The sequence below is a fragment of the Hippocampus bargibanti genome, linkage group LG02 (genome assembly GCF_051943395.1).
Source record: "Hippocampus bargibanti isolate YZ-2025 linkage group LG02, ASM5194339v1, whole genome shotgun sequence".
NCBI lineage: Eukaryota > Metazoa > Chordata > Actinopteri > Syngnathiformes > Syngnathidae > Hippocampus > Hippocampus bargibanti.
The window spans coordinates 7,324,946-7,348,568 of NC_142735.1; the positions used below are offsets into that span (position 1 = coordinate 7,324,946).

A 23,623-nucleotide genomic window follows, 5' to 3' on the forward strand; every position below is an offset into this window, starting at 1 on the left:
GGAGAGCACAACTGCCTTCTTATAGCATGCAGCGTGTGCATTTTGTGTGTTTGTCTTGTTTTCATGTGTGAATACACACTTTTTGTTTCTCGCCTATTTAACAACTGACTGATGCCGCTCATGCATCCAGCACTGTGAATTTGCCTATGTGTGTTTTCCCCTCCGGCTGCTCACCTGCTAGGAGCGTCCCAGCAGGCCTTCCATTGAGCGTAACTCAGCATACAGCAACTGCTCTTGCCGCCTTTACACTGAGCTTAGTTGAGCGCATAATAGCAGGGTGGAACTAACGGTCCTCCGCTTCAGTGCGTGACCACCACACACGGATAGTTTTTGTGTGGGGTTGCGTCTGTCAACGAGAGAGTGGGCGATAAGTAGGGAACCCTTGAAGAGATAAAAGGGTATCATATCATCACAGCTGTGATGGAGAGTGTGCCCCTATAATCACAGCGATCATAGTGTTTTGACAAGATTAGCACCTTTCCGCCTCTCATATGGTTCTCAGAAATCCACGGCCTGTCATGCTACTGAGTGCAGCACTGTTAGATTGAAAGACTGAAGAGGTTTTTTTTGGAGGGTGGGGCTGTGTCAGAGATGTTCGCTCGGACACTGTGAACAAAGGCTTGAACACAAGATTGTCTTTTTCCCTCGGCAGGGGCCGCAGTTTGCATGAAGCCACAATGTGTGCGCTTCTTCGACCGACGCCCGCCCCTGCAGTCCTCTGCCAAGCTATTTATTGAGAGTATATGCAAATTTAAGTGATACATTAGTAAAACACATGCTTCGTAATTTGAAGTCCCATGATCACCCCTCCAAGTCATCCTCTGGTACAAGCACCAACATCCATAAACCAACATAATGTAGACATTTTAATGGATGGCCTTTCCATGAACCGATAGATTTGTAACCTAGCTAATGATATTTTCCTGTGCAGGAGTGTACCAAATATTCCTTTATGCCCTTGGTTGGGTAGATTTCTGACTCAAGGATGACAGTTTAACAGTTTAACACTGTGTCTCTTTGCCTCAAATTGACCCCAGATTTTCTTTGCTTCATTGTGTATACTGGCCTTGTAGTCACACGTGTTCGGCCAACAGGATGAAACTTTTAAACATGATGACTTCTATTCTGTCTAGCTTCGATCAGGCTGGAATTTACAAATATAGTGATAACGCAGCTCACAAACAAAATTGGTTCCCAGAAAGTGTGTGAGGCGAAAAGTTTGTCTTCTGAGCATTTATTACCCATATGAAACCATTAAAATGAGAATAATCCATTCCCAGGTCCCCATAAAATATAGTTTTCTACTAAATCCGACTTAAAACTACACAAAATATACCTTATTTTATGTATAATAAAATAAATAAATAAATCAACTGTATTGTATAATAAAGTCATTTTATTTACCTTTGTGATGGTCGTTGATGTAGTTGCATCTTGATGATATCTGAGTGAAGTTGCTGTGCTTTCTCGGCGAATATACCCTCACTCACACGGTCCTCTGCTAGCTGCTTTTCGTTAATCCAAAACAGTAGTTTTTCAACCTCTTCTATTGCCTGAGACCGTTGCCTAGACGACACAGAAACACCCTTAGCCACACACACACCCATAATAGCTTCCTTGTTCGTAAAGCAATGGTAGACTTAGCTTACTGGTACTGGGACGCTAAGTCACACAAACGCGCACCTTGTTCATGTTTTTCAATGATCTTCTTCTCCTCAATCATAATTGTCTTTAGTGTCTTCTTCGGCTTTACACTAGCCTGTGGTGGGGTCTTTTGGGGTCCCATAATAGCATAAGTACACTCGATAACAAACCACGCCCGTACTCAAAGAAAGGGGGTGACGAAAACTCGTCCGCCAGCCACCGTGGCGCTATTCGACCGTGTGCTTTGGTTCGTCCGCGGAAAACTAGTTCGTCAGCCGAGACTATATGCTCACGAATTTAAAGACCATGAGGCGAAAGGTTCGTGAGCTGAAGCGTTCGTCAGCGGATGTATCACTGTATAGATAGATATTCACTCAAACTTTCACTGTCGTGCAACATTTCCTTCTCGAGTCAGCTAGGCACTCTCCTGGGTATTGTGAATTTTTCCACAAAGGTTATATAATCTAATTCTAATCTATTCCTAACAATTAGTTAGATGTATTTATTTTTTCATGTTTGGAGCTGCTTTCACAGGATTATTGCTTGCAGCAATTGCTGTGATTTTGTATTATTTGTTGAATGAGATGAAAAGAACAATATGTGGTTCCAATTTTTATTCCTTTATTCGACAAAAACAACACATTTTAAATTGGCAGCACAAAGGCACAAACATGCAGTTTCATATGAGCACAATGGTATGCTATGTCAGTTTGTTTCAGTGCTTTTGTCTGTAACGTGCAGTGTTAAAAGAAGGGGGGTGGAAAGGTACACTCCACCCAGGCTGGTCTTTAGTTGCCTGCAGGATACAAAGTAGAACTGCTGTTGTTCAGTTATTGTGACATGTCCAAATCGGCCAATGACAATTATTTTGCCATTTTTTGTTTCGACTGGATTGTATGTAAAGTTATTTTTAAACAGATTGTTTGATATCAACAACATTCATAGGCATGACTTGACGTTCATGATCTCGAATGCTTTGTCTGTCAAGATGCCATAATGCTCTTCAAAGTACTGTTTTCTTGTATGCATGTTTAGTGGGGAGCAGCAGGTAGTGCTGTGTGATGACAGTTACGTGCAGCGGGCCTCCCCGAGGGTGGTCAGTGGTCTGTGATAGGATCTGTTATGTAATGGGCAACCCAGGGGACTGTAGCTCACGGATGATGAGATGGTGTGTGACTTCCCTCCTCCCACCACTGTCACTGGCAGACATCCACACACACACACACACACACACACACACACACACACACACACACACACACACACACACACATACACGTGCACACTGTGTGAAACTTGGCACTCCTCAGAGAGGTGTGGGAGTAATCAAGGATACGTCTTCATCGATGCTAGCACGAAGGAAATTTTACAGGACGGAAACTCTCTCAATTGAGGTTTGAGTCAAATTTTCGAGGCAGGATTTATTGGTATTTTTTATGCGTACGTTTACCCCTTGTTTAACGCTAATAGCTATGTGAAATTAAACCTGAACATTAATGACCTGTGTGAGTGTGCACTTGGTGAAGCGCCATGCACCTTGTAATGTTTACATGCGTTGGAGAAGCAGCTCGTTCACAGGTTAATGGAGCTAGTCGTGTGAATGAGGCTTTCATTGCTCAAGATGGCCCAGTACATTCATTGGCATTACAGCTGTCGGAGTGTGTGTGCTTGTGCATTTGTGTGAGTGCTCAGAAGAATTACCTACTTTTGGAAAGAGTATGCAATAAAATCTTTGGTTGTTTTGCACTGCGTACACTGTATACAGGGTGTACAAAAGCACCTTTCCTATTGCCAATGCCATCTCTGCCAACATGAAAGGGGGTTACATACACTGTGTACGGTGAAAGTAGAATATTTGCTGATGCCTGTACAAAGTTAGTTCCTTTCCTTGGCACAGTCTGCTGGCACTGTGATCCCACTTTTTCATGCTATTTCTTTCATCCCTCAGAAGTCTGAAGGAATCCAGTTCACAGTTATTTAGCTTTGTGTCATAGGGTAAGAATCTCTTGATCTTACTTAGTCTCCTCCTCTCCCTGTTCACATGATATGGGCGACATTTTCATTTTTCTCCCAGCCTTCTTTGAACCACAGCTATATTTGTGTTTACAAAAGTATAGTTTTGGTGAAAATGTAATCAAACAAGTGTTATGAAGAGCAGAGTCACTCTAAAGTGTGCCATGCCAACATACATTCCAAAGGCAAAATATAATAATACATTTAATGTCCAAGCGCCTTTCAAAACACCCAAGGACACTTTACAATTAAAAGAACAATACATAGAGCAATAAAACCAAAAAAATGATAAATAATAAAATAGCTGATTTAAACTAAACCGTGAATGAAATTTTAAGCTTTTACCTGGTTGTCATCTTCTAATCTTTGCCCATGTTTCATTTCAAGCTCATATTAGGACGGCGGAAAAAATCATTGGCACCGCCCTACCCACTCTCGAGGACTTGCACACTGCAAGAATCCAAACTAGGGCGCGGAAAATCCTACTGGACCCTCCGCACCCTGCCCACCACCTTTTCCAGCTACTCCCCTCAGGCAGGCGCTACCGATCCATGCGCACCAAATCCAGCAGACATTTAAACAGCTTCTTCCCCCAAGCCATTAACTCTTTGAACTCTTTCAACAGTAGCCAAAATGGAACTGTATAGTGCCACTTAGCAGTTTTTTTGACAACGATACTAGTGCAGCGTGTTCTACCGGAAACAAATTCCTTGTGTGTTCTACATACTTGGCAATAAAGATGATTCTGATTCTGATTCTGATATTACTCCAGACCCATATAATTTAGGGAACTAACTCTTTTTTATGATGAAAGAAGAGAACCTAAGGTTTCTTACACTGCATTGAATGTTTATGTAGTCTTAATACTCAATATTCTGTGGGTCCTGGAATTTGAGTGACAATGACAAAATCCCTGGCACTGGAGTGGACACAGTTTTGCACATCTGGCAGTGAATGAGTTAAGCATGAAACAAATGTCGGAATTCACTTGTTTGGTGTCATTACTCAGTGGTTCTCTCAGACAACCATTTAAAAGTTCTCAATAGTTGCAGCCTGGTTGTGGTGTTTTTTGTCACTTATTATTTGAAGAAATAAGAAATGAAGCAAAAATAAGACCTTTGTCGGGTCAAGGCAACCCAATATTTAACATTGTTATATGCTGTTAAATCCACCACTGTTGTACTAATTATATTAATAGACACACAGGCAGATGCTTTGGTGAAATAGCTTCTCCTAATAATTTTAGGCATAATAAAAGCTAATTTGTTCGGATCAGATTTAGTGTGACATTTGCAAGGTTACTAGCAAATTTGTTGCTTTCAATTCTGTACTCATTAGACACACGCGTACACCCACACACACCCACAATTTCCACCTAGTAGGATACGGTCTCTCCCGATGCATTTATTTTCTTTTGTATTCATCTCATTATCCGTACATTATACTCTTTATTTATTATTAAAAGTAAAAAAACAGACATGAGGTGACACACCGAGGCAGACATGATGTCGGTGTCAACCCATGGCAAACGTGTTGCTCTCTCCGTCTGGGTAGTTAGTGCTGAGATTGCCAATAAATAGTGGCCAGCGGCCTTCAGCATCACCAGCGGGGATTGATTTGTATCCTTGTGCTGGATTGGCTAACGCCTGAGCATGAGGATGAACCATTTTGTTAATCAAAATATACTGTGGGAGCACATTGTGTGTGTATGTGTGGGGGGAGGGGGGTATGTGTGTGTGTGCGCGCGCGTGTGTGTGTGTGTGTGTGTGTGTGTGTGTGTGTGTGTGTGTGTGTGTGTGTGTGTGTGTGTGCGTGCGTTCGTGTGTGTGTGTGTAAAACACACTCAAACTGATTTTTATTTGTTTGTTGGTAAATCAGACGAAATAAGCTTAAACAACATAATTTATAATTATTGCAAAATATTTGAAATGGCAGAGATAAATCAAGTAATGAGAATAAGAAACATCTAGACATGATCTCTTATTTGAATTAAAGGAAAGATAAGGTGACATTTCAAAGATGAGAAATTTAAACTCGCAAAATGATACTAATTTACAACAGATTCTTTTCTTACAGACAATGGCTTTTTTAGGTGTTCAATTACCTGACATGTTTCAGCGTATACTTCCTTCTTCGTCAGAGTGTCGCAGATCATGATCGCAACATGATACGGTCAGGTGGAGTCCATTTAAATCTTCACTTTATTTTCAGACGTGGGCACATCAGTAAATTTTCCCTCTTGGTCATTTGGTCGAAAACTCATATGGTCGAAAACCGAAAATTTTCCCATTGTAATCAATGTCTGCTTTAAAAAAAAAATATTGTGATTAAACAATACAAACACGCCAGCTCACGATGGAACGATGCACGAGGATAATGCGTCGGTCACAATGAGACGTGACACAAGGAAGTGACATGTAAGGAAGCACATGAGAGTCGAGTGGTACATTCAGGTGTGCTCAGTTTGGTCAAGAACCCATTTTCGGTTGTAAACCAAGGCATAAAATACCCAAAATATTTGGTCGAAAATCGAATTGATCAGGAATAGAGACGTTCGAAAACTGAGGTTTGACTGTATATGAACCCGGTATGGGGCATATTGCGATATAAAAGTGAGTTTGCCAAGTTCCAATCTGAGCTGCTCAGTACAATATAGCTAAAGTAGCATTAATTTCTTCATCATTATTGAAAGATTTCCAAATCTGAAAAAAACATAATGAAGTAACATTATACGTTGGTTGATTGATACTGTTAAAAGTTCTTTTTTTGTCAAGAATTATTCCGAATCATAGGTAGAAACTTACGTTTCTGGAATAGTTAGTTTAGATGTGAGAAGCCTTTGCTCCATCATATCTCTTATTGCCCGAATCGCACAGTGTGGCACCGTGATGCTTTGTGTGGATCATTTAATGAGGTTTTCATTGTGGAAGTACAGCAAGATGTCTGATGAAATCTTCCCACTTCTTCCCCCTTTTCCTTCTCTTCCTTCAGTGCCATCACCTGTTCTGTCCTGGAGGTAGCCTTGGGGCTGACAGATGTGCGCCTATGTGTGTTTGTGCAAAGGCACAAGTGGCATTTGGCCGACTCTTGTGTAATTATTCCACATCCCTTCATTAATTTAGTTGTTTTTGCTTAATCTGGATCCTATTTCTGATACTTTGTTTTTTGTCATCAAAGTTTAAGCATTAGATTTGACATCAAAATTGTCTCCCCTGCTGTTATATAACTCCCTCACACTTAAAGGACAACCAACGCCTTCAGACAAATTGTGTCCATAATTTGTAAAATCACTTCAAATGACTTCTCCTGAGCGTAATTTACCGCATCTAGCTATATTTTATGTTTTAAGACTTGAGCTGAATATTCCGGAAGTCTTGTTTTTGAGTTGGTGACGAGTCCTCACGTCACGTCACTGAAGGAACGCCCCTGACCGAGAAAGGATACATTGCAGCAGTCCTTTCATCCAATCAGAATCAGAATAAGTCAATGCATTTTGCGGTACTTTATTTGGTCTGAAAACTTTGTGTTGATCCGTGTGGATGGCGAAATTAGAAGGAAAACACATAAATAACGCGATGGTGAATTGTTGTGTGTTGCACCGAGCATCTATTTGATATTCGCTGAGAAAAATTCTAAGGAAATAAATCAGCCGGTTTCCACAGAGCTTTGTCGCCATCTTCTGCCTCTTTTTGGTGCTACATCCCCCCCTCCCCCCAATGTTGTCTCAAAATGACATGGAATACATTATTTAATCAATTGTAAACATGTATGCTTTCCTCTTCAGAACTGTTTGAATCATATTCATAACTGGATGAGTAACAAGAAAGCAAATTATCAGAATCTGAAGCCATTGTTTTGATTCTCGAGCAAGGCAAGACGTCTTGGCGTGACACCACGAACAAGGGGGCGGGACCTTCTGAAGCCGGCCACTTCCGGTTTCTATTTTTTGTATTGTAGCGGCTTGGAATTAAAGCAGCATTACGTGAGGCAGGAGATGTGAGACAATCTTTTTTGTCAATGGATGCAACAGCTTCATATTTGCTTTGAACATTTAGCTTGTAGCAGACATGCACGTTTCACCATGATGTCCCTGATCCACTGGTGGAAAAGACACTTTAATCCTCTTCTATTTCATCTATTACTGCTTCATACCACAAAGAGGGTATAGAAAGTGCTTAAGATTGAATGACTGTCTGTGTCTTTTGTGTATTCAAGATGGCGCTGTGAGAGTGGCTGTCTTTACAGCTGGTGCTGTATTTTGTTTTTCTACTTCTTCCTTTCCTTTCCTATTACTTTCATCACTTTGCTGCTATAAAATGTAAATTTCTCCACTACGAGACTAATAAAGGCTAATCCAATCCCCACTCTACCCTTCTGCTCTCTTATTATTACAGTATGTTAAGTATACTGGAAAAACACATTTAAAAAATCAATGAAAATTTGTGATATAGAGGGGAGTCAGAAGGATTAAGGTTCGCTGACCACATCAATAGAGTATTCCAAGTCCAATTATGTTTGATACAGTGAGACCTCAATTTACAAACACCTTATCTTACAAACTTTTCGTCTTACAAACGTCAAATTTATGAAAATTAAACCTTATAATAAGCACTATTTTCATAATACACACCCACCACGACTGGCGTAGTGATCTTCGGCGGAAACACACGACCGAACAGCATCAGAGGTTAAGTTACCAACAGTCCTTATGGAAGGTGACTCTCCTTCCATGTAATCCTCATGTAATGCGCCTCCCTTTCCAAACAGCAATTCCCTTTGACCTTCGACCTCCAACGCCATTCCATCAAGCCATAAATGACCATCACAAATGTAAATAAAGTGACTTTATGATACAATGCAGTGTGTTTCTTTCATTACAATACAATAGCACATTTATTATACATAGAATAAGTTATGTTGTGTGTAGTTTTAAGGCTTATTTAGTTGAAAAGTATATTTTATGGAAACCCAGGAACAGATTATTCCTATTTTAGATTATTCCTATGGGAAATTGTTTTTTGAGATACACATTTTTCACCTTACACTCTGTCTGGGAACCAATTAAGTTCGTAAGTTGAGGTCTCACTGTACCAGCCAAATAAGTCACAGTCAATGAATGATAAGGTGATGAGCTGAATTTAAAGCATCAAATAATAATAATAATAGAAGCCAATTAAAACCTTGGTGGTTTGAAAGTCCTATCTTTCGAAGTATATATTAGCACTGCACTAATAAGTTGATCATCTGTAGTCAGGCCAAGAGTTGCCACGGCGACTGCATCAACCAACGAATGAGTGGTAGCCGTGAAGTGGGCAAAACTATTTTTCGATCTTCTCTGTCGTCTACAGTATTTGGGTTTCAAAATTCACTTTTTAGGACCATCTCCCCAGCAAATAACGGAAATTGAATTAAAATATTGATGTTAGTTTAATTTTGTAAAACAAATGTAACACTGTTCACATTTAGATGACATGTTCAGTAGTTTTTAAGGACGTGGAAATTTAGTCTTTCTGTTGTGATGGTGGTTCTAGGCAAACATCCATTGTCCATTCTGTTTAATGCATCATTTTAATTCCTACTGTATGAAATGCAGAAGAAACTGCACCATGTGGTGTACAAGCAATCTCCTCAGACTTGAGTGAAAATAGGTTGAGGGAAATATTATGATTTCTTGTTGCATTAAAACTTTGATGAATGTGAATCGATCCCCAAATGAACACATTTCCATCGATCCATCCATCCATTCATCCATCCATCTATCCATTTTCCTACGATTGGCTGTACACCGGTTCAGGCTTCCCAAGGACAGCTGGGATACGCTCCAGCACCCACAGTGACCCTTGTGAAGATAAAGTGGTCCCGAAATTGAATGAACCCATCTATTTTCAAATACGCTCATCTTCATGGGAGTTGTGGGCGTGCTCGAGCCTATCCCAGATGTCGTCGACCTACTGTGCATATTTTTCTTGAAATGTGGGATCAAATCAGTGTCCCAGAATAGGACATGCAGTAATTGTAATGATGACTCAAAAAAAACAACTCACTCGCTCATCTTAAGGAAAGTTCACCATTTTTTTAACTACCCTTTAAAAACGGTGGTATATCTTACAAGCAGTAACTGGGCCATGACGACTTTTAACACAACATAACTATTTCAATACCTACAGATACGTTCCTGTTCGGTTGAGGAACGTACAATCCTTTCACATTCCCATTGAGCAATTTTTTTCTGTCTTTGCCTCCCAGTGTAGTTTGCTGAGTCGTCATTTCTAAAGGACACACAGAGCATCACTTACCTTTCAAACTTCAACCTACTCGTCTCTCTCCAATCCTGGCTTGCTGTTCCTATTCTTAGCAGGAGGTGTCATGTTCTCCGTTACAAACAATATTTATTCTTTTACTGCTGTTGGCCTTGCGATGTGTGCGTGTGGTCCAGTCCGAAACCTCTTTTAGCCAGGTGTGTCTTTGACACCTCGTTTATGGCTCAACAGAGCTGGTGACACTGTTTCCATCATTTGTTTCTGCTCGTATTATCCTCACACCTACAATCCCATCCTCTTTGCTGCTTCTTACATTCAAATGTTGGCATCATATATGCTGACAATTGTTTTATCACAATATCACAACCTTGACCATTCTCACACTTCAACCCCATTTAATTTACCTCAGTATTGCAATGTCAGTAATCCTCCCAGAGTGATTTTACTGTGTAATGCGCCAATGACAAATACTGAAGAAATATGTGGCCTGCACACTATGTGCCAGCTCTCTTCCAAATGCGTAGACACACACATGCAGTTGTCTTCATAGACTCATCAGTGCTGTAGCTATTATTAATCAGAGGGAACATCCATTTTTAAGTCGTGTCATACAGGCCACCGACATATTGAGTGTGTGTGTGTGTGTGTGTGTGTGTGTGTGTGTGTGTGTGTGTGTGTGTGTGTGTGTGTGTGTGTGTGTGTGTGTGTGTGTGTGTGTGTGTGTGTGTGTGTGTGTGTGTGTGTGAGTGCGTGCGTGCGTGCGTGCGTGTGTGTGTGTGTGTGTGAATGTGTGTCTTGCCTCGAGTTGGGATAACCTTATCGTGATGAGACACTTTGCACGTACTCATGACCCGAGAGCTATGTCGGCAGGAGTCTCGTATTCCTGGTAGGGTCACCCAAGCCGAACAGGTTGAAGGGTCGAGGCCAGACAAGAGTGATTCCAAACCATCACGCAGTGTCAGGTATAGGCGGAGTCCAACAGACCGGACTACTGGCAACCCCCTTCAACTGTTACCAGAAGAAGGTTGTCTTGTGTACTCTCATGTGACTGGTGGGAGTGAAGATGGTGGGAGTGAGGACTGTGTGTGTTTTTTTTTACATTTTTTTATGATTATTACCAGGTTCGAAAATTCACGTTTGACAGAGGTCCGCAAGTGGTAAATAAAATTTCTTCCTTTATCTCTCCCTCTCTCTTCGTGTCCCTCTCCCTCCTTTGTTCTGTAACTTCAAGTAACTGCGCCAACTGGCATTGAAATGCCTGTCATTACAATGCCTGTTATTTGTATCTAACCCTTTATTAACCTTCGGCAGGCCTGATTAACAACATGAACGGGACATATATGGCCCGTGAGCCAAAGTTTGCCAACCTCTGGTCTAGATGGAAACCTCTTCAACATCAGACATCTCCAGGCCCACACAAAAACGTGTCAGATCTGTGAGCTTCTGTATCCTGATGACTGCGCTCTACTACCTCACAGCTCAGACTATATGCAGCAAACTCTCAACACCATTTATAGTCTGCACCGGTCCTTTGGTCTTCAGAAAAAAATATAAAAAAGTGAGGTCATGTTCCAACTTGCTGCTCCAACTTCCACACATTCCACACATCAATGGCATTCCACTAAACTTCAGGGCCTAAAACTGGGCCCCGAAGGTTTCACTGCTGTTGGATCAGGTCATCAGCAGACCCCCCTTGCCCACGTCATAATGGGAGACCCCCTTTGTGATTTGCACCACTCTAGACAAAACTGAATTCTATCAAATGGCCTTTCTTCCTCTGTCGTCTCCTGCCTCTTGCTGTGTCCAGGATTAGTAGGTATTATTGCTCTGCCAAGCGAGGAAAATGAGACAGGCCAGCCCCTTGATTTGGAGAGTATGGAAAATATTATTTTCTAATAACCCCTCTTTATTAAATCTTCCTGGAGGACACATGGACAGAGTCTTCTATTTTCTCTCTGTACAAGGTCGATCATGGGAGGTTTCTTGTTTTAAAAATAACCAATCAAACTGCGGGGGGAATTTCAATATGATTAACCTCTTGACTGAGCCTGATTTTACACCATCGTGTCTCCCTTTTGAATCTTGAGTGATCAGTTAAGTGTTCTAATTGGTATATCTTAGATAGCACACATTGTGCGGGAGACTGCTTGTTTCATTTGAGAAAAAGGGATGCTGGGTGATCCACTTCGAAGGCCCCAGTGTGCCTTGTTTGCCATCTGTCTTTGTGGACTGTGATTTGATTACCTCGGAGCTTCATTAGGAGAAGGAGATGGGGAGTGAAGCCATCCTTGTGTCTCCCTCATCCTCCCGTCTCAGCTTACACTTGCATGGATGAAGTTGCACTGATTGATGCACATTGAAGGTGAGGGACTAAGGAGCATATTCTCCCTTGTGTTTTAAATGGTAAATGGGCTGTCACTTATGTTGCGCTTTTTCTACCTTGGGCACTCAAAGCGTTTTACACTGTTTCCACTTTTACCCAGTGATAACGCGGCATCTGGAGCAACAGGGGGCTCATGATCTTGCTCAAGGACACTTCCACATGGTCACAGTGGCCGGGGTTCATACCCCCAACCACTGGGTTGGGCGACAATCACTCTACCATCGAGTTATTGAGTCTGAAAAGGTGCTCGCTTGTGCACTTTATTGGTCGATTCTCCCGTTCACTTTCAATGTTTCCTGAAAAATCTGTCATTGTAAGAATTCTCCCAGAGACAGAAGTGTCTCATGGCTTTCACACTCTGGAAACAGCACTAAGGTCTCATGCTTCTCCAAGGTGAAATGTAATATCGCAAGTTTTAAGCCATTCCACAGCTGCTGACGGGAAATGACAATTGTCATCTGTCGACTTGTCCACTTCGGCCGATTTGTGCTGATTTATGGCCTGCCTGTCACATATACTCTGACGGACTGTCCAATGACTGATTATGTGTCCCTACGACATGACAATAAAGGCTGAATGTTGACATGCCATTTTCGTTCATGCTCTGTTGTCACCTTGTGTCTCAAAACAGTGACCAGTCCTCCCCCAAATTCAAATGCACAACTCTATTCGTATCCAATTCAAAATGTGAAAATAATCAAAAATATTTTGACAATTGGTTTTGTATTTTTACAGGTTGAAATGGACAAAAGTAGGGATGGGCAGATACATTTTAGTGGCAATTGGCCGCAGATTTTAGACATTTTGCAACCCAAAACAAATTGGACCCAAAAAACGGAACGTGACCAATAGATGAATACACGATACACAAGTTTGAAAAAGTTTCTAAAATGACTGCCATCAATAATTATCTTCTATATTTCTGACAAAGGGCAATAGAAATATGTCTTGTCCAGAAATGACTGCCTTCAGACTTTTATTTGGCTAACTTGGCCTGAAATTTAGGAGTCGACCGCTTTGTCATCAATTGCTAAACCTGTCAGGCTTTGTTACCTGATGATGCTGAACATTATGCAGTACAGACAAAATAGAGCGCTGTTGTTATTTTCGTTGTAACTTGTTGCTAACGGTTACCATCCAAAGCATCAACTGGTAATTTTTGGGCCAGAATAAAACGTGTGTCAATACACAGAGCGCACAGATAGAGCAACACATGGCTTCATACTGCCTCAGGCACATGCCACACGGGCCCTCGCCAAGATTTATCAAAAAGGCTTGTTCGTGCGCAATTATATCTCCTAGTTTCCTCACAGCTTGTCCTCAAAACTGTTTTTGTGCTGTTTTCCTGCCAGCACAGTCAAATCCCTGTGCAGATCCTGTTCAACTTTCATCAGAGGCACTTTGACCGGTGAAGCTCCTCACAAACAAACCAGCACCTGATTCAGAGATGCCATGGTTAATAAATGCCAGGAGCTGTGATTATTTTGATGATGTTGTATCAGCCTCCCCGCGCAGTGCTCCCTTTGTAAGAGTGATGAATGGCCTTTTTTTAATTGTTTCTAATTGATAACTGTATCGCGACTTTGTTATGAAACACTGCCAATTTAGTCACACTGATACACTGTGGTGCCTTATTAATTCTTTCCCTTCTGGCTCGAAGCACTGCGCGATTGAAGAGAGCTCCATCTGTGCGTCTGTGTCTGGGCCCAACATGGAGTCGCACTTTGTGCCGATAAGAAGCAGATACTTTTAGTTTTATTCTAATATCCAAGTGTCTGGTTTCTTTAACTATGTAGTCATTATCTGTCCATGTATGCTTATTTACGAGCCTGTTCAGGTTTCAGGCTCGGCACAGTGTATGAGTTCATTCTAATCATGCATTATAAAGTGACATTTTATGATAAATCCTATCTCAAGGTTCTTATCTGCTACTGAGCCATCACAAAGAGAACATTTGCATACATATTGCCTCACACCTTCATAGATAGATTTTTCTTGAGCATTCAACATGAGCTACAAAATTATAGTGTTTACAATGAATAAAAAGAGGGAATCAAGGCCAAAGGAAATAAGTGGGAGAAACTACATAAGGCGTCCTCATGAAAAGTTTTGGTCATTTAGTGTTTATGACGGCCGTCGCTGGGTCACCCGCTGTGTGCGCGTGTGTACTTGTACCAACAGATGGTGCCCACCTGAGTGGCCTGTGGGGACTTTTAATAGGTCCACCTGTGGCTATTTTGAAAAGTCATGTAGTTGTTAAAAGTATACTCTCGATCCTTTGAAGATTTCATGAGTGAAACGTAAATAAAAATAATGCAAGGCAAAATAATGAGTAAACTACTCTTGGTTACTCAGTAATGACATATTGCACAAATGCAGTTTGGATGAAATGTTATTTTCATTGTATGGCATAATGTCTCTCTGAATGTTTTAAACTACAGTTCCGATTTGTGCATTCGTGATCTGTGTGGATGTCGTTCCGATTTCGATTGTTAACACTCGTTTACGATGGTGCAAAAGACTCTATCCAAAATGTTGGAACCGACAATGCTGACGCTCCCACTGTCGCATGGCTCAGCGCTCATTATCTCCATCAAGTGGTAGATCCAAAGGCTACCACAGGAGGTGCTATGGCACTTCTACACGGCCGTTATCGAATCCATCCTGTGCTCTTCCATCACAGTTTGGTTCTGGGCCGCCACAAAAATGGACAAAATCCGACTTCAAATGTCAGTTAGAACGGCGGAAAAAAATCATTGGCACCGCCCTACCCACTCTTGAGGACTTTCCCACTGCACGAATCAAAACAAGGATGCGGAAAATCCTACTGGACCCTTCGCACCCTGCCCACCACCTTTTCCAGCGACTCCCCACGGGCAGGTGCGACTGATCCATGCGTACTAAATTCAGCAGACATTTAAACAGCTTATTCCCCGAAGCCATTTACTCTCTAAACAATAACCCGAATATAACTGTATAGTGCCTCTTTGAAATTTATTTTTATGATGGTACTAGTGCAGCGTGTTCTACTGGAGACGAATTCTTTGTGTGTTCTACATACTTGGCAATAAAGATGATTCTGATTTTGATTGACGAAGGTACACATTGTGAACTCTTTCCCCCGCAACAACCCCACATTTAGGTTCACATTCCGCAGTTTTATTTGAACACCTCCCTGAAGACTGTGATAATTATTCATGCATCAAACAGTGAACTTTGCCTGTTTATTAATAACCGCTTCAGGTTGAGGACTGTTTATCTCAGACTCTGAATTTGATCATGCTCATGCTATATTTGATGGTTCAGATGCCCTCAGATCTCATCATCGTCATCTTAGAAGCTGAAGGGATGATTGTTTTTAATATCGAGACGCACAGCCTTCATAATCAGCGGGTGAGGAGGGTCAGCTATCCTTGAAGCCGCTTGGGTTGTCTGCGAGGATTTTCTGGCTGTTTGGTAGACGAAGCAACCTTTGGCTCATTCTTCTTACATAACTGTCTGTCCGTTGGAAGCGCACAGGGAAGGTGGCTGGGTGGGAGAGAGGGGATGTTTTCGAGCAAACCACCCCCGTCTGTGTCTCGCTGAGCCCTTCTTTCAAATGATGAGAGCTTGCAAATGTAAGTAAAGTTCACACACGGCTGCGGCAAAGTCACCAGGTAAAATTAATTCTGTCACTTTGTGCAAAATGAGCGTTGAGACGTCTTATCCGCGATGGCAAGCCATTTGGATGCTATTTGTGACATGATCAATTACAGACAAAAGGAAAAGCCCATAGAAACATTGTCAGAAATGTAATTGTTGCCATCTAGAGAAGCTAAATGAAAGATGAATCGCAAAGCCTCATTTCTTCACCTGCTTAGATGTAAAGCAGAGAGCCTTGGTGCAATAAGACCGCAAAGTCAAGCTTATATGAAGCTTAGCTGGTTCTATCCACAGTGAAACTGACCTGTCTGAATGCATGTCTGCATCTATGTGTGTCTAGATCAAACCCTCCCAAAAAAGATCTCTTATGAAATACCTGCTGGAAATTATGTCAGCACATCAACAAACCTGAAGCATTCAATACGATTCAATACAAGAGCTGCACAAGCTTCACAAGGTTCTCTTCAAATCCATTGTTGATGCAACCAACATACAGATATCCCCGATATGAAATTATCATATTGAAAATGTGTCTTCACACATGATGTAGTGATTGACTTGATTTGCTTCCATTTGAGTTAGCATGAATTTAGCTCAATTCTTCTCAGGACTCTTTTGCCACTTGCCGCTCATGTGAAATGATAAACTGGGCCTGATTTAATATTGCAGGCTTTGCGACATAAATCATGATGCAAATATTGGTGGGGTCATTGCTGGAGCTAGAGCAGTTGTTTCCCACCCAGATAGTGGGTTCAAATCCCCTTCTCGTGTGACCACATCGAAATGTCCTTGATTAATATGCAGAACATTCGTTTCATCCTGACGTTCCACCATTAGTAGGGGGATGAAGAAACAATTTTAAAGTAGTTTGGGGGCCTTGTCAGTGGAAGAGCATGACATTTGATGTGATTGTGTTTGCAAATTGATCCAAATGATAAACACTCACTGAATCTCAACTTGACGGATAACCAACTAACCTTTTTGTCAGCTCAAAACAACCCCTATTAGATATGAGTTGTTGAATGTAGAGTACAAGAAGGCTTCACACCTGACTTCCAAATTTTGGCCTGAACTGAATTATCATTACCCATTTGGCAATTCTCCCTGTTTTTGCTTGCGCTCTCCTTTCTCTCAGCCCATAGACAGCTCCCATTTCCCTCCCCAACCACCCAACTGCTTCCTTGTATGCAACAAGACATTCTTGACATTTTGAAAAGGTTGAAAGACAAAGAACCTTTGTGTCCTAATACGACCGCACTCTGTACTCTATCTGAATGAAAATGTTGTAGAATAATAGGGTGTAGGATGTGTGTGTGTGTGTGTGTGTGTGTGTGTGTGTGTGTGTGTGTGTGTGTGTGTGTGTGTGTGTGTGCGCGCGTGTGTGTGCGCGCGTGCGTGTGCGCGCGTGTGTGTGCGCGTGTGTGTGTATGTGTGTGTGTGTGCACGCACGCCAGGGAATGTTTATGTTACGGTGGCTGATCATACAACAAACTGAGAAAAATGCTAATTAGGTCGTCAAATAGAGTGGGATGTTTGCTGCTTAGAATATATACACAGATGAGGTGGCTCGGGCATTAGGATGCCTCCTGGATGCCTCCCTGGTGAGATGTTTCGGGCATGCCCCACTAGCAGAAGACCCTGGGGTCGACCCAGGACACACTGGAGCGACTATGTCTCGCTGCTGGCCTGAGAACGCCTCGGGATGGGTCAGGACGAACTAGGAGAAGTGGCTGAGGAGAGGGAAGTCTCGCCTTCCCTACTGAAGCTGCTTCCCCCGCGACACGGTGTGTGTGTGTGTGTGTGTGTGTGTGTGTGTGTGTGTGTGTGTGTGTGTGTGTGTGTGTGTGTGTGTGTGTGTGTGTGTGTGTGTGTGTGTGTGTGTGTGTGTGTGTGTGTGTGTGTGTGTGTGTGTGTGTGTGTGTGTGTGTGTGTGTGTGTGTGTGTGCGTGCGTGTGTGGGTGGGTGGGTGTGCGCGTGTGTGTGTGTGTGTGTGTGTGCTTGTATATACGTATTGTTCTCTGTCCAATCGTCTGCCCTCAGCATGCTAGTCACCTTTATGCACCAAGCTTGTGCTCGTGTAGTAATCCATGGAAGTCGAGCACCACCCTATACTCTAAGGAAGAATGATGTTGCTGTTCATTGATACGCCTTGGTAGAAGTGCAGTAGAAAAAAGAAAATGAAGGAAAAAATATTTGCATAGCTGTGATCAGGGACTTTTATGTTGCCCCACACCATATAAAGGTGGTCCCCAAAGTAGGAGATGCTGTTCATGGTGATGGTTTGGTGTAAAAAGTTATTTACGTACCCAAGCTTTGACAATGGAAATGTTTTACTGTGCCAAAAGCTGCAGTATCCCAGGTGGAACTGTGCTCTTTTGAGATTGTAATGAACGCAATTATCCTGTTGTGTGAGGTTCCCAACAGCACACCTCGATGCCTCGCCATCAGTCGGTCAGTCAAGCAGACAGACAGATGTTTTACAAGCCGTATCCCGCACTGTTTGTTTTCTAAATGTAGCTTGTAGCAGACGTGTGCACATTTTCAGCATGACATCCCTGATCTTCTTTTCTTTTCGACTTTTCCCTTCAAGGGGTCGCCACCGCAAATCAGTGTCCTCCATCTTTAGAGGTTTGATCCGCATGTTTGTTTTGGCCAAGCTTTTACGTCAGATGCCCTTCCTGACACAACCCTCTGTATTTATCCGGGCTTGGGACCGGCACAAAAAGACTTATGTCCCTTTGTGGCTACAGAACAAGCAACTCGCTCAGTAAAAGGCTACCAAATTCAAAATTGTCATCGGCACAGCAACATTCAAAAAAAAGCAATAACTATACTCACCATTTGATGACAATATTTTACAGTGAAATGGGCATCTCTTTCCCTTTGTGATCCCTGATCCACTTGTGAAAAGGACACTTTGACCCTCTCCTCTTTCATCTATAACTGCATCATACATCAAAGAGGATGCTGAAAAGTGGTTAAGATTGAATAACTGTGTGTATTTTGTGTTGTGTCATATTATTTATTTTAAATTACATAACCATTATTATTCTCACAATGGACAAATTCACAATTCACAGCTTCAAGATGGTGCTGCTAAAGTGTCTGCCTTTACAGCAGCTCCTATATTGCGTTCTTCTACTGCTTCTTTTTCCTTTCCTCATCCTATCATAACTTTGCTGTTGTGATTTTTTTCCTATGTGAAACTAATAAAGGATAATCTAATCTATTTGAATCTAATCTAATGTAATTATTCCAGCAGCTCCAATTGGAACTCAAAAGCACCCAAGGTCCTTGTGGTCTCTTCTTATCTTTCGCTCTCATCCATCACATCCCTCAGCTCTTGCTTCTCGCCTCCCTCTTTGCTTCCATCAATCTCTCTTGTATCTTATTCTTCCTCATTTTGCAGGACAAAAAGTGCTCTTTTGACAGCGACAGAGAGTCTGCTTAGCGAGTGTAAGCAAGGACAAGGGAGTGTACTGGCATGGTAATGTTTAAATCATTAGTCTGGCAGCGGGATTACACCTTTTAACCTTGAACAACGTAAAGCCCTGTCTCGGTCGTTTATGATGCCTGATGTAGCTGCTGCTCCGAGGTATCTACTTTTTTTCCCTATGGTCCCGATTTAGTCACCAAACACTGTTTAATCTGCATTTGTATCGGCAATGCAGTTTTGTAAAAGCACATTAATATAAGAAAACCTTTCTTGTTCTCACAATGGAGAGATTGCTAATTCACAGCAGCAAAGGAAAGGAAGAGGTAGAGGTACAAAAGGAGCTGCTGTAAAGGCCGGAACTCTCGCGGGGCCATCTTGAAGTCAAACTGACAAAATGATACAACAAAACACATAAAACACAGACAGTCATTCAGTCTTCACCACTTTTCCACATCCTTTTGTTGTATGAAGCAGTTATAGATAAATGAGGAGAGGATCAAAGTGTCCCCCTATCGCCTCCACATTGCAATTGCCGGTACATAAGTAAAAGGTAAAAATATCCAGATTTGCCTTTTCCCAGGAATTGGTTGGGTTTTGACGCAGAGCTTGTTCAGGGAAGTTTCTTTGATTATTTTTTTTTCTTTCTGTGCCCCTCTTGCCAGCTTATTTGCTTTCTGTGTGGGTTGTCTTTCACTCATTGGGGTGAAGGCGGATACGGGATAATATTCAGACTTCCAGAGTCAGCCTGCTTATAACTCAGGAGCCAATATTAGCCACGCCATCGCCATTTCACTCATGAGCCTCGTTGCCTTGGATACGTTGCATAAGAAGAGAAAGATGGGAAAGCGCTGTGCCCCTTGCTGATTGGAGGACAAGACGACAGGGCAGCTCTCACTTTTTCTTCACCACGCTTAACTGGATCTGTCAAAACACCGCAGAACCCAGCACTCATGTGATGACACAAACATTCAACTCATCAAAGAAAAGATTATTCTGTCAATAGATATATTCTTGACAAATTAAGGATAATGTTGCAGGAATGATTTGTCGCTCAATTTCAAACAGGCTTTTTTTTTGTCAACCTTGCTTGCGGGTCATGGTTATTTATTTTTTTGTGTTGGCTGCACGGAGACCGCATTTTAAGACCACTGGGATTGTCCTTCCGTAGCTTCCATATTTGCAAGGCCGTGGCAGGAGGGCAACTTGAGAGTGAAAACAGACCTTCATTCAAGAGACAGCACCATTTATCTCCTCACTTTTTTTTATTGTGCAATACTCTGTGATGTCTTTCAAAACAAAATATGGACTGAACAAGAGCCTTAAAATCAGCATGCTTGATTTCTCCAAAATGAGAAAATAGTTAGCATGATAGTAAGGAACAACTAATGTCCAGTGCCTCCATGGGCTGGCTGTTTACACGAGTAGACTTCTTGAACATTTTTTTACAGAAAGAAAAGAGGAGGGCAAGCAGGCCTCTGTCTCTATTCACGTGTTTAGCAAGCACCATCTGCTGCATTTATTCCCACACGAGTGGAAATGCTTGGTTGTTTAGGCGCAGATCTGTGTGATAGAGCAAGCTGCTTTGTTACCGCAACTTAATTGGCGTCAACCACTCTTCTGGAAAACAACGTAACACCAACAACAAAACTACAGAAAGAATCATTTGGAATAATAGAATGGTTACTATTTACAATATGGGACCGAAATTCATTAATTTTATGGTTCTGTTTGAACTTCACTGCTAATGTGGTTTATGATACAGAGTGGTAGTGAACGCAAATATCTAACAGTTTCACTGATATAACAATTTTCACCTCATCAGAGAATATGACGATCTTCGATGCCCAGATAATTCAATTATTCAATCTATTTGTGTTCAGGAAAATTTCAACCCGGGTCTTCTTTCCCTTTCATTGGGCTGTTTTCTTTCCTTCAACTTGAACCCGAAATCTGGGAGCCTGTTCTGTCTATGCACTTCACACCTGCCATTTGACATTCTTTGGATAGGTCAGTTGATGTCATCATCCTGGTCCTGAGTGGCATTTCAATGAGGCGATGGGCATCCCAGTCGGCTGAGAGTTGTTTCTGATCTCTGCCAGACTCATAGCTCGCTATATTGTTCCCAACCTCTACTGCTTGACCTTGTTCTGATATTATCTTTTAAGGTGGAAGCAACCTGACACTGACCTCATCCCTCTGCCAGAAAGGCCAGAATTGAACACTTTTCTTCTCTCAAAACTTTTCTTTTCACTTCTGAACAAGACCGTTTATTTCTTTAATTCCACTTCAAGTTACCAGATGTGTGGCAACTAAAATGTGGCCCGCGACGAAAATGGGTTTGACGCCCCTGGTTTGGAGCCTCTCTGGAAAAGCCTGAAATAAATTTCAGCTATTAAAGTTGGCTTCTATTTCCATTCTCTTTTTGAACAATTAATGTTCCTGTTTCAATTAGCATGCCTCTGATTGGTCTCACTGCAGTCAACTAAAAAATGTCACATCCCAACATTCCCCAGTCAAATCTTATGTTCCTCAAGGCTCTTTTCCTAGCCCTCTTCATTTCATCACCTAAATCCTCTGAAACTTTGGTACTTGAAGTTGTGTGGATGACACACAGGTGTACTGTCACACCCGAAAAAAGGCAGGAGGGAGGAGCAGGGATTATTTGACAAATTGTATTAAAGTCGGCAGGAACAAAATCTCAAACAACAAAGTCATCAGAACAAAAAGGTCCAAAATGTGAAACAAAACCCTGCGTAAAACACGACGAAACAAACCAGATTGAGTGAAACAAACAATGACAGGCAACCAATGGTGGTGCTGGGAGTCCTTTTAACTGCCACAGATAAAAACGACCAACACCTATGCAGCTGCAGGCGGGGCCCTACAATGCCACCCATTGGTCGCAAACCGAAACGTTACAAGTACTGTACAAACCTGCCTTAAGATAACAAAATCGGTGTCGCTCTCAACTTTCCCAAATGAAAGAGTATACATACGATGCTTCTGCAGAACAATTCCAATTCTACTTTGATCTTTTTTTAAAAATATGTAAAATCAGCATCTAACCCTCATATTATGTTGAAAAAATCACGTTGATTATGTTGTGGGTCATTTTTTTATGTAAAAATCCACACTCAACAGTCAAATAATATGTGACATCAACAACAACTGTTTCTGTGATGTTATAAATATACTTAAAAGACAGACAACATATTTTCTATCCCATTGGGATATATTAGAATTGTTTTGAAGAAAGGAAAAGGAAAGGATATCCAGTGCCTTAGTCAACACATATATGGAAACACTTAAGATGAGGGTTACAGAGTGGTGTGTGTTTGTGCCATTATAATACATCTTATTCATGTAAACGTTTACATGTGTTTCCAGGTGCCGATATTGGTGGTCTAATGGATATAGAATCTCTCTACAGAGGCGTGCAACAGAGCATCAACAACACCCGGGCAAGACGTGCTCGCAGGCAGAGCATGGACCGAGCCTACAACATTGAGGTTCTGCTGGGCGTCGATGACTCTGTGGTCCAGTTTCACGGGAAGGAAAATGTCCAAAAGTATCTGCTGACGCTCATGAACATAGTACGTGCTGCTCACGCAAATATGGGACATGTCCTCGTATGCACTCATCCCATGCCTAAATTCACAAAGATGACATTGCTTCGCCTCCATCTCTTCTATTTGAGTTGAACAGGAAGTCAAGGGGAGTTTCAAAGACTGCTATTAGCACACGCATGCACACACGTATACAGACGAACAACTGAATGAGGATTCAATTCCCATCTCTCATGTTCTCATCTAGCAATCAGTCACGGGTAATCCTTTCTTCTCCATCTGAATATGAGATTTCAGTGTGTGAGTGTGTGTGTGTGCGTGTGTGTGGGTGTGGATGTGTTTAATGCGACGTGAGCCCTTTGCTCTGAAGGGGCGACGCAGCATTTCTTCAGGCTTTGTGTCCTGTCCCCCCTCACTGTCATCATCTCTTCCTGGTATTTATGCATATGGGCATACGTGTGTGTCGGCTTGAACCTGCTGCTGATTTAAAGATTCACAAATTAAACCTGTGGCGCACAATCGCCGGTGTGTGAGTGTATGCCTTGAGTTACTTTTGGCTTACAGGATGGCGTGCTGTGCGAAACGCCAATCCCCAAGTGCGAAGCAGGTGCAGACTCTGCCACGAGTTATTTGTCTCGGCTCGGCGTGGAGGAAGAACACAAGCCGCTCCTCCATTGCC

The 23,623-nt window shown here is 42.0% G+C and overlaps 1 protein-coding gene across 2 annotated transcripts in view; it reads left to right on the forward strand.

Annotated features, from left to right (window-relative positions):
• LOC148901391 (A disintegrin and metalloproteinase with thrombospondin motifs 2-like) overlaps positions 1–23,623 on the forward strand; it is a 102,617-nt gene that overhangs the window by 47,282 nt on the left and 31,712 nt on the right. For both annotated transcript variants that reach the window (XM_089023073.1, XM_089023082.1), the window contains exon 4: positions 22,766–22,971. In XM_089023073.1, the coding sequence (XP_088879199.1) occupies positions 22,766–22,971 (206 nt within the window). The remainder of the gene's footprint in view (positions 1–22,765; positions 22,972–23,623) is intronic.